Below are 12043 nucleotides of genomic sequence, written 5' to 3'. Positions count from 1 at the left end.
TAAAAATTACATCATTTAAAAAAACTACAATATCAATTATATACATTATTTTAATAAAAAGAAAATCACAAAAGTAAAATAAAATATGTCATTTTTAGTCCTACTGATTTTTAAATGCAGCGTGAGAGGAAGATGACAGTGTGATGTGCTCATATTTGTCTCTGCAGGGATTCATACATGGCAGTGGACGATCGGCTGTAAACTGCATGATGATGGAACCAAGAGTGGATACAGCCGGTTTGGTTACGATGGAGAAGATTTCCTCAGTCTGGATCTGAACACTCTCACCTGGACTGCAGCCAATGATAAAGCTCTTATTATAAAACAGGAGTGGGAGAAGACGGATAAAGCCAAAGGCCATAAGACCTTTCTGGAGACTGAATGTATCGAGTGGTTACAGAAATATGTGTATTATGGCAGAGAAACTCTGGAGAGGAAAGGTAAAGTGTGTGAGCTGATCTGTTTCTGTTACTGTGCTGATCTAAGCTTTACTGGGGCCCTGAGCAAAACTTCATTCATCCATAACCTCAACTTAGACCACACATCTACATCCTCCACCAGCACACCCTTAATTCCCTTTATAACAGTCTTCTGCTGATGATGTTAACACAGTAGTTCTTCTGCTATGTTTACCTACTTGAATAATTTACTGATAAAAAATCTTTACTTTTTTTGGCAAATGATCATAAGAAAGCTCACGGATAACCTCATGATTACTTCTCGTTATGACACTCCTGGGACATTAGGAGATCTTTATAAGTCTGGCTAAGTTAGCTACATTCACAGAATGATTATGGTGACAACCAGTTACCACAATGTGAAGTTCAGCTCAAAGGATTCTTTTAGCTAGCTAGTAAAACTAACTTTAGTAAACTGATGATAAGCTCTTTTCAGATTTGCCCTGTTCAACTCTAAAAAGAGCTCTTCTTAGTTAAGGAAGCTTTCAAACATTTTTAATTGCTCACTGAACTTTAATGAGACCATCATTCTATTTTCAGGAGACTTGATTTGAGTTTCTCAGTGAAATCTGCAGGCGTGTTTTTCCACACTTCCAAAGTTCAGTCTTAGAAGTTGGTTGTATTTTTAACTTCTTTCTGGATTCAGAAAATTCCATTTACAAATTTAGACTTATCAGTCCATGAAACCTCACTCCACATCTCAGATGTCCAGTTTCAGTGTTCTTGTGATTTTCCTGTCAGTGAGGCTTCTTAACAGCTACACATCCTTTCAGACCCATAGTGCTGAGTCGTCTTCTCACAGTGGAAGGATGGACAGAAACACCTGTGGATGTTTTCAGATCTGAAGCAGCTTGATTTTCTCCTCTCTCTCAAAGATGAAGGCTTTAAGTGCTGTTTATCTGATGGGGACAGTGTTGGTGTCAGGTGGTTGTTCTGTAATGTCAGGTGATTTGCTCTGTAACTTTGAATCATTTTTCAAACTCCAGTTTTGGAATCTCCTGTTTTTTTCACCTGTTTGCCTTTGACTTTCTCCTTCCTTATGCAGGTGGATTATCTAATATCTAATCTCTTCAAACGTATCTCTTTTAGACATTTTAGATGCACATGAGTTAGCAAGTTGTAGCAGCTAAGATGCCTTGAATCTTAAATTTAAGAGTCATGAGCTGGGAGGGTGGTGTCCAAGATGAAGGACCTTGTCAGGTTGCAATGCCACATTGTGATGCAGCCAGTCAGAACTCTCTCTATGGCGCAGCAGTAAAAGTGGACAGATGAAACAGATGTGTTTATCCCTAAGCTTTTAAGTCTCCTCAGGAAGAACAGGCACTGCTGTGAAACTGTGGACAATTACAACAGGGAACCATAGATGCTGATGGGAGTTTGATCCTCTCTAAGCCCACAATGAGTCCATATGAGTCAGTCACAATGGTGTCACCTGCAAACTTCATTATTTTGTTGGTGTGTTTGACTACATAGTCAGGGGTGAACAAGCTGTGTATCAGGGGGCTGAGGCAGCACCTCTGCTGAGTGCGCATGCTTCATCATTCTCACTCTCTGCTGTCTGTTGGTCAGGATGTCCAGTACCCAGTTGCAGATGGAGCTGCACAGCCAGGCTGCTCAGCTTTAACACCAGTTTACAAGGAACAGCTGTTAAATGTAGAGCTGTAGTCAGTAAACCTCATCCTGAAGTAGGTATCTGTCTTGTCCAGGTGTGTCAGAGTGGGCAGAGTGAGTGAGACGGCATTGTCCACTGAACACTTGTGGTGATATGTGAACTGAAACAGGTCTGGAGTGGAGGGAAATTAGTGTTTATGAATTAAATTACTGATTTTTGCAGACACTTCAACGACACAGATGTCAGCATGAAGACAGAGATTGGTCAAAAATGTACTTGTTTTTCTCACCTTCAATTCTGTGACTTTTCTTGAATGTTGTAGCAACCCGCTACTGGCTTGTTCAGAGCGCACACATGCACAGGTTCCTGGGAGGCGCAGCTCCCAGTAAGCAACAGTATCCTCTATGACCTGCACAATGATTCCTGCGTTTCCTCCTTTGCCAAAACTTCATAATACTTTGATAGAAGTCCATAATGTGACATGTCAGGCCCTTGGTGAGTGGGTGTGGAATTGCAACACTGCTATGATTTTAAAAATGCAGGAACTGTTAATCTTCTGCATCAAAAATAGTTTTACAGACTGGATTTTTATTTGATTCCTGTTTTTAAACTGAATTACAATGATTTTCAAACAGAAAGTATTAAAAATGTATATTTTTTGGAAATACTACAGATTTCTTTGTGCATGTATTTATTCATATTAATTTGTCTCATAACATATTTATAAGTTTAATATTGCCATCAAATGCTATTTTTTTATTAGTTTTTGTTTTTAATTATTTATTTGATTGTTTGTTTAACTTGGATTTCAATTTTATTTGACAGGAATTTCAGGGTATATCAGAATTCAGGCACCATCCCCTCTCTGTGTGCCTAACTCTCTGAATGGCCAGATTTAATGACTGAGTCATTAACGAGACGAGATGAGATGTATGAGCATTAATCTTCATCGGCAATATACCATTTTAATGATGCTTACCCCATCTCTCTCTCTCTCTCTCTCTCTCTCTCTCTCTCTCTCTGTCTCTCTCTCTGTCTCTCTCTCTCTCTCTCTCTCTCTCTCTCTCCAGTCTCTCCTGAGGCGTCTCTGTTCCAGAAGAACTCTTCTTCTCCAGTGGTGTGTCATGCTACAGGTTTCTTCCCCAAAGCAGTGATGATCTCCTGGCAGAAGAATGGAGAGGATCTGCATGAGGACGTGGAGCTCAGAGACACGCTAACCAACCAGGATGGAACCTTCCAGAAGAGGAGCATTCTGACTGTCTCACCTGAGGAGCTGAACAAACACAACTACACCTGCATCATTCAGCACAGCAGCCTGGAGAAGGAGATAGAGCTGCAGGTGTCTGAACGCAAGGTCCTGCAAGGTAGAACAAAGTTTCATAAAAGAAAGTAACTGTATTTCAATTTCAGAAATGATTTGCTGGGGCAGAGAACAGATGTACTGATGTAACTCTGGTGTTTCAGATGGAGGATCAGTTGGTATAATCATTGGTGTGGTCGTGGTTCTCCTGCTTGTTGTCATAGTCTGTGTTGGAGTTTGGATGAAGAAGCAGATGAAGAAGCAGATGATGAAGCCCAGTGAGTGCAGAGATATGAACATGTTAAGTTTGACACAGAGTTATCAAAAACACAACATTTATTCAGTAAATTGATATTTAACATTTATTTCAGAATGTTTCTCTTTATAAGCTGAGAAGCTGAAAGGTGTTTTGGTAAATGTCTTAATGTGGAATTAAGGGTCATTCTGGACAGCTGTAGGTTTTATCTCATACATTTTACAGCACATAATTCTATAATGTGGAGCTGTATGTAATGAACATAGTCTTTGAATATTGATAATAATACACTGATCTCTATTTCAGATTTCACACTTGTTTCGAGAAGCCCCAGCTCAGGTAATGCAGCATTTCTGGATGTTTTTTATTGTTTAGTTCTCTTTTATAATCTCTCTGTGTCTTATTTGATGTATATTAATTTTTTTTTTTTAGAATCTGATTCTACATGAAGCTCCTCATCAACCACCTCCATCACCTCATCTGAATGATGATGATCTGCAGTTATACTGTACTGATAAACACAGCTGTGTGATCAATATCATGCTGAATCATGATCAATGCACTTGTAACCAGTTTCAATCTGTATTTCTTTCTCTCAGAATCTGTGTTGAAGGATTTCAGAGATGATTGGTTTAAGACTGATTTTGTTGTTAATATAGATCCTGATGAAGTTTAGTTCCATCTGATTTTGATCTTCAAAAATAGGAAATATTACTGTCAACAACAATTATACCACATTTATTGCCAGCTAGTTTATTTGTATGTGTGTGAAAAGCTTCTTCACCCTCTGTGATGATGTGTCTCTTATATTCTTTTCACACACACAAATGTAGCACATTTGATTGAGCATTTGTGTGTGTGTGTGTGTGCGCGTGATTTCTTCATATATTTCATATGTTGATTAGATAATTCATTTATTCATTTTTATATTTTTTTTCAAATCTGATCAAAAATAAAACAACAATAATGTCAATAAAAATGGAAGTGGGCTGTGATCATCCCTCTCCAAATCACCCGTCTCCAAATCACCCGTCTCCAAATCACCCGTCTCCACATCATTCATCTCCGAATCACCCGTCTCCATAACACCCATCTCCATAACACCCATCTCCAAATCACCCATCTCCAAATAAATTCTCTCCAAATCACCCATCTCCAAATCAGCCACATCACCCCTCTCCAAATCACCCCTCTCCAATACACCCCTCTCCAAATCACCTGTCTCCAAATCAGCCCTCTCCAAATCACCCCTCCCCAAATCACCCCTCTCCACGTCACCCCTCTCCACATCACCTCTCTCCAAATCACCCGTCTCCACATCACCCCTCTCCAAATCATCCGTCTCCAAATCACCCCTCTCCAAATCAACCGTCTCCAAATCACCCCTCTCCTCATCACCCGTGTGCAAATCAGCCATCTCCACATCACCCGTCTCCAAATCACCTCTCTCCAAATCACCCCTTTCCACATCACCCCTCTCCAAATCATCCATCTCCAAATCAGCCATCTCCAAATAAGCCGTCTCCAAATCACCTCTCTCCACATCACCCGTCTACAAATAACCCCTCTCCAAATCAAATTCTCTCCACATCACCCCTCTCCAGGTCACCCCTCTCCAAATCACCTCTCTTCAAATCACCCCTGTCCAAATCACTCATCTCCAAATCACCGCTCTCCACATCACTCGTCTCGAAATTACCCCTCTCCAAATAAATTCTCTCCAAATCACCCCTCTCCAAATAAATTCTTTCCAAATAAATTCTCTCCAAATCACCCATCTCCAAATCACCCCTCTCCACATCACCCCTCTCCAAATCATCTCTCTCCAAATCACCCATCTCCATATCACCCATCTCCAAATCACCCCTCTCCACATCACCCATCTCCAAATTACCCCTCTCCAAATCACCCGTCTCCAAATCACCCCTCTCCACATCACCCATCTCTAATCACCCATCTCCATATCACCCATCTCCAAATCACCCCTCTCCAAATAAATTCTCTCCAAATCACCCCTCTCCAAATCAACCGTCTCCAAATCAGCCGTTTTCACATCAGCCGTCTCCAAATCACCCATCTCCATATCACCCATCTCCAAATCACCCCTCTCCAAATCACCCCTCTCCACATCACTCATCTCCAAATCACCCCTCTCCACATCACTCCTCTCCAAATCACCCCTCTCCACATCACCCCTCTCCAAATCACCCCTCTCCAAATCACCCATCTCCAAATCACCCATCTCCATAACAGCCATCTCCAAATCACCCCTCTCCAAACAAATTCTCTCCAAATCACCCGTCTCCAAATCACCCCTCTCCAAATAAATTCTTTCCAAATAAATTCTCTCCAAATCACCCATCTCCAAATCACCCCTCTCCACATCACCCCTCTCCAAATCACCTCTCTCCAAATCACCCATCTCCATAACACCCATCTCCAAATCACCCCTCTCCAAATAAATTCTCTCCAAATAACCCCTCTCCAAATCACCCGTCTCCAAATAACCTCTCTCCAAATCACCCCTCTCCACATCACCCCTCTCCAAATCACCCCTCTCCAGGTCACCCCTTTCCAAATCACCTCTCTCCAAATCACCCCTCTCCAAATCACCCGTCTCCAAATCACCTCTCTCCACATTACCCGTCTCCAAATCACTCATCTCCAAATCACCCCTCTCCACATCACTCGTCTTCAAATTACCCCTCTCTAAATAAATTCTCTCCAAATCAGCCGTCTCCAAATGACCCGTCTCCACATCATTCATCTCCAAATCACTCGTCTCCAAATCACTCGTCTCCAAATCACCCGTCTCCAAATCACCATTCTCCAAATCACCCATCTCCAAATTACCCCTCTCCAAATCACCCCTCTCTAAATCACCCATCTCCATATCACCCATCTCCAAATCACCCCTCTCCAAATAAATTCTCTCCAAATCACCCGTCTCCAAATCACTTGTCTCCAAATCACCCATCTCCATATCACCCATCTCCAAATCACCCCTCTCCACATCACCCATCTCCAAATTACTCCTCTCCAAATCACCCCTCTCCACATCACCCATCTCCAAATCACCCCTCTCAACATCACCCCTCTCCAAATCATCCCTCTCCAAATCACCCATCTCCAAATCACCCATCTCCATAACACCCATCTCCAAATCACCCGTCTCCAAACAAATTCTCTCCAAATCACCCCTCTCCAAATCACCCGTCTCCAAATCACCCCTCTCCAAATCACCCCTCTCCACATCACCCCTCTCCAAATCACCCCTCTCCAGGTCACCCCTTTCCAAATCACCTCTCTCCAAATCACCCCTGTCCAAATCACCCATCTCCAAATCACCTCTCTCCACATTACCCGTCTCCAAATCACCCATCTCCAAATCACCCCTTTCCACAACACACATCTCCAAATTACCCCTCTCCAAATAAATTCTCTCCAAATCATTCATCTCCAAATCACTCGTCTCCAAATCACTTGTCTCCAAATCACCCGTCTCAAAATCACCCATCTCCAAATCACCCCTCTCCAAATCACCCCTCTCCAAATCACCCATCTCCAAATCACCCATCTCCATAACACCCATCTCCAAATCACCCCTCTCCAAATAAATTCTTTCCAAATCACCCATCTCCAAATCACACATCTCCAAATTACCCATCTCCAAATCACCCGTCTCCAAATCACTCGTCTCCAAATCACTCGTCTCCAAATCACCCCTCTCCAAATCACCTCTCTCCAAATCACCCATCTCCAAATCACCCGTCTCCAAATCACCCATATCCAAATTACCCCTCTCCAAATCACCCATCTCCAAATCACCCCTCTCCACATCACCCCTGTCCAAATAAATTCTCTCCAAATCACCCATCTCCAAATCACCCCTCTCCAAATCACTCGTCTCCAAATTACCCCTCTCCAAATTACCTATCTCCAAATCACCCGTCTCCAAATCACTCGTCTCCAAATCACCCATCTCCAAATCAGCCGTCTCCAAATCACCCATCTCCAAATCACTCATCTCCAAATCACGCATCTCCAAATCACCCGTCTCCGAGAAACTTACAGAGTCAGAGCTTTTCACAGTGGTGGTGATAGGAACCAGACGTCCACCTCTAACAGCTCCCTCACAGACAGTTACTACATGACATGGTTATGAATTCACTGCCTGATGACTGACACATTATTTTACCTTAGTTTAGAGAAAGTTTTGGCCTAAAATGTCTTGTTAATCCATTCATGGTGGAGGGATACATGCAGGACGTCGTGAGGCAAAACAGTCCACCCAAAACGTATCACTTTCAGATTTATGACTATTTTCCCAAAATGACCATTCCATATAAACTCAGAAGACTCGTGTAGGTTCACTGGTGGTTTTGAATAGTAATTAAAATGTCTATATTTGTGTTGTAGTCATGGCGACACCTGGTTCCTATCACCACCACTGTAAAGAAACCTGAACCTGAAGCCCCGTTAAGCTTTGACTTTGTAGATCAGTTAAAAGTGCTTTTGTAACTTTTTTTAATCGATCAATCAATCAATCAATCAATCAATCAATCAATCAATCAGTCAACCAATCAATCAATCAATCAATAAACCTTTATTTTGACTCAGAAGTACATTGAGGGTGACCTTCATTTACAGTGTAGCCGAGCAAATTAAACAGAAAATGAAAAAGTTGAAGTGAAATTTATCAACTAGAACGAGTGAAAATCAGCAAAACTAAAAGACGTATAAAACAATAAAAACATAAATAGTAATGTAATAATAAATAATAACGGCTGAAATAGGAAACAGGCAGAACCATTTCTCCATGTAAAGAAACATAAAAGCATTGAAATGGTTCTCTGTATACCTCGTGGCTCTAAACATTATAAGCGCATTATAAGCGTAAAAGCGCGCAACCTGCGTAAAAGCGCATTATAAGCGTAAAAACGCGCACCCTGCGTAAAAGCGCATTATAAGCGTAAAAGTGCGCAACCTGCGTAAAAGCGCGCAACCTGCGTAAATGCGCGCCCTGCGTAAAAGCGCGCAACCTGCGTAAAAACGCGCATCCTGCGTAAAAGCGCGCAACCTGCGTAAAAGCGCATTATAAGCGTAAAAGCGTGCATCCTGCGTAAAAGCCCCAGAGCGCGCTCGATCATAGCGTATCCACATGCTGAGTCTGAAGCCTGCTATCCAGAGTAAAGTGGCGAGTTCAGGGTTACAGTCGAGCCTTTCTGCCAAAAAACCCGGAATAATCCATCCAAACCAGCTGCTGCTGTGTCTGTTAAACCGGCGCGTGTCTGCATTTAAATACTCAGTATCAGCTGCTCAGAGTGAAACATACACAAATACAGCGCAGCACAGCAGAGGGACAGTTCACACAGCAGGATGTCTCAGTTTAGCCCGAACTCTTCAGCCCAAAGATCAGCACGGTCCAGAAATTAAGATGGACAGAAAAACTAAGTTGCGGGAGATTCGGGCTCGGTTGATTTACACCTCAGTACTTTTGGCCCAAGTCTGGCATATCGTAAGTGGCCCATTGCTGAAGTTACAGAAAACAGCCAACACTCGCTGTAAGGGTTAAAACCCTCATTTAACTATTTTTTTTTTCCGCCAAGTTGGTCATTTTCAAATGGACAGGCCAGCAGGAAGGTTTGAAGAGAAGACAAAGTCTCTTCAAGAAGACAAAGAACAGGAGGGTCAGTGATGTACTTTAAAATCATATGTACATACGCTGACATGATCACTGATGTGTACGTTTAGTTCAGTCAGATTAACTGTGTCTGATTATTGTTCCAGTACGGAAAATGAAAAGTTAGAACTATAGCTAATTATGCCGTTTTGGCACAACACTGGAAAAGCACAGGCTAGCTAGATTAATGAAGTCAGTTTAGGGTTTAGTTCGTCCTTCGTTGCTAATTCGTCGTGAATGATGTTAACTAACACTCCTTTAGCTAAACGCTCAGAGGAGATAAACAGCTCGCGGTTAGCTTGGAGCTAATGTGTTAACCGCGTTAACCCAAGCTAACGCGCTAGCTCCGAGCTAAAGTGCTAACCCGAACTAAGGTCAGCGACCCTGATCTTTCAGAGGAAGCCAGAGCCGGACTATGAACTCTACCAGTTCTCCGGAGGGGCCGGTGCTGTTCAAGAGTTGTTATAATGGTGTAGCATGTTAATTCGCGGTTAGCACGTTAGCTCGGAGCTAGCGCGTTGTCTTGACAGCAGTCTTAAGTCCTCTCATCTGCACACATCACCCTTCTGTGTTAGTCAGTAAAACCAGAAGAAAACAGGAAAAACAGATGGAATAATGTGGAACAGTGTGTGGTGACTGACTGATCCATACTTGTTTACTCGTTTTAGATGATAAAATAACTGAAGATGGTTTACTTTGTGTTGTTTTTCAGATATCAGCCCATCAAAAACACTGCGGTGAATTAGAAGCTTCAGCCTCGCACTGATTATCTAAGTAATTTGCTAATGCTAAGCTAACTTTAGCTCTCCTGACTGACTGAACTGAGTAAACGAAGCTAAAGTCAGCTTCTTACTCGAATTTCCCCGTTCCACCTTAAACAATGGACCCTCCATCTAACAGTTACACATCAGACTTTCCTCAGGCACCAGAGTGTAATGCCAGACCAGTTAAGGTGGAACGGCGAAATTATAAACAGGAACCGGTGAATAAGAAGCTTCAGCCTCGCGCTTATTAGCTAAGTAATTTGCTAATGCTAAGCTAACTTTAGCTCTCCTGACTGACTGAACTGAGTAAACGAAGCTTCTTACTCGAATTTCCCCGTTCCACCTTAAACAGTGGACCCTCCATCTAACAGTTACATTCCGGCACATCAGACTTTCCTCAGGCACCAGAGTGTAATGCCAGACCAGTTAAGGTGGAACGGTGAAATTATAAACAGGAACCGGTGAATAAGAAGCTTCAGCCTCGCACTTATTAGCTAAGTAATTTGCTAATGCTAAGAATTTGTAGTGAAGAATTTATGCAGCATCAGAAGCGCTTTAGCCGAGCGCGCTAACGTTACTCCTCCTAATCAACACACACGTTCAGCTCCGTCTCCTCATTATTCACCACCATCACTGTAACATTTCATCATCTACATTAACAGATGAAGGTGATCAGAGGGGCGGTGGAGTTCGAGTCTGCAGTGTCTGAGATTTTAAAACGCAGAGTTAGAAAAGAACATCTCACAGTGAAAGCAGCGTTTTACAGTGTGAACACATGGAGCTCATTATGCTAATAGTGAACTAAGCTACCTGACTCAGCTGCCTAAAAGCCAGATAATAACGGCTCCAGGCTCCCTTTGTAGTGCAGGTCAGACGATGGCATCAACACCAAAATAGTGATATAGAAAGTCATCGTTCCAATAGTTTGTGAAGTTCTGAATGTGGATGCCGGGGCGCTTTTCCTTGCGAGACCAGGGTCCACAAACCATTCTTTGGAGTCAGTCACCAAAGACGTTCTGAAAGCCATTGTGAAGACCATCATTGACGCTCTTGATGACCCTCACATGTGTGAGCTGCGTAGAAATGTGACAGAAAAGACTGAGCTCCTGGCATCTTCATGTGGGTCAGTTGAGCTCCGTAATTTGTCACTGTCTGTTGAGCCCAGTGCTGAGAGCTTGATGTCCAAAGACCAGGCACAACTTCAGGAATGTGCTAAAGATGTGATTCTTGAGGTTTACACCATCTATCGGGCCGAAGAACTCAAGAGTGCGTCAGATTTGTCTTGCCCTCCAAAGATGTGCGCGACAGATTTTGCAGAATGTTTGCTATCAGAGCTGGGTGACATGAAAACGTCCTCTCAGAGTTCATCGATCAGTGATGACATCAGCTCTGATCCAGCCTGGGGTGCAAGTGACAGCATGGCTGATAAAGCACTCAAAAGATCTAAGTCCTGTCATAGAATCCCCCGCCTCATGGAACTCACAAATACGGCTCGCAAGATGGAGACTTCTGTTCCTGGACAAACTCTGAGGCACGCGTCCTTGTATGCCAGAATCGTTGTGGATGAGCTGTTAGTCCAACTGGACTCATTTACAAATTTTAGCCTCTTTGTTCCAAATATGACCTGTCCTGACCATCTTTAACACTGTCTTACATATTGTATTGTCAGCACCTTTAAAACCCCTTAAATGGCATCTGTACAGCTGTCTCACCCAGCAGTGCACTGTAATCATACCACCCAGCTTCACATCTGTACAGCTGTCTCACCCAGCAGCGCACTGTAAACATACCGCCCAGCTTCACATCTGTACAGCTGTCTCATCCCAGCAGTGCAGCCATGGAGGCTCATAAGGTTTGGAGGATGGACAGGTGAGATACTGTGCTTGTGCGCAGCAGAATCAGTCAGTTGAAGCATTTAGGTAGCTGGAACAAATGAAAGGCTGCAGAATGAAATCTAAGACTGATCACAG

General features: G+C 42.9%; 1 protein-coding gene across 1 annotated transcript in view; it reads left to right on the top strand.

Annotated features, from left to right (window-relative positions):
- The window catches only part of LOC118827699 (BOLA class I histocompatibility antigen, alpha chain BL3-6-like), an 8270-nt gene extending 3777 nt beyond the window's left edge, over positions 1-4493 (top strand). Inside the window, exons 2-6 of the mRNA XM_036599138.1 lie at positions 140-440; positions 3141-3434; positions 3535-3648; positions 3933-3965; positions 4059-4493. Coding sequence (XP_036455031.1) covers positions 140-440; positions 3141-3434; positions 3535-3648; positions 3933-3965; positions 4059-4075 — 759 coding nt within the window. The 3' untranslated portion in view covers positions 4076-4493. The remainder of the gene's footprint in view (positions 1-139; positions 441-3140; positions 3435-3534; positions 3649-3932; positions 3966-4058) is intronic.
- The last annotated feature ends 7550 nt before the right edge of the window (positions 4494-12043 follow it).

This window comes from Colossoma macropomum, unplaced genomic scaffold, assembly GCF_904425465.1.
Source record: "Colossoma macropomum unplaced genomic scaffold, Colossoma_macropomum, whole genome shotgun sequence".
In the NCBI taxonomy this organism is placed as follows: Eukaryota; Metazoa; Chordata; class Actinopteri; order Characiformes; family Serrasalmidae; genus Colossoma; species Colossoma macropomum.
Note: the sequence above shows the minus strand (reverse complement) of the source record. Positions and strands in the feature narration are given on the sequence as shown.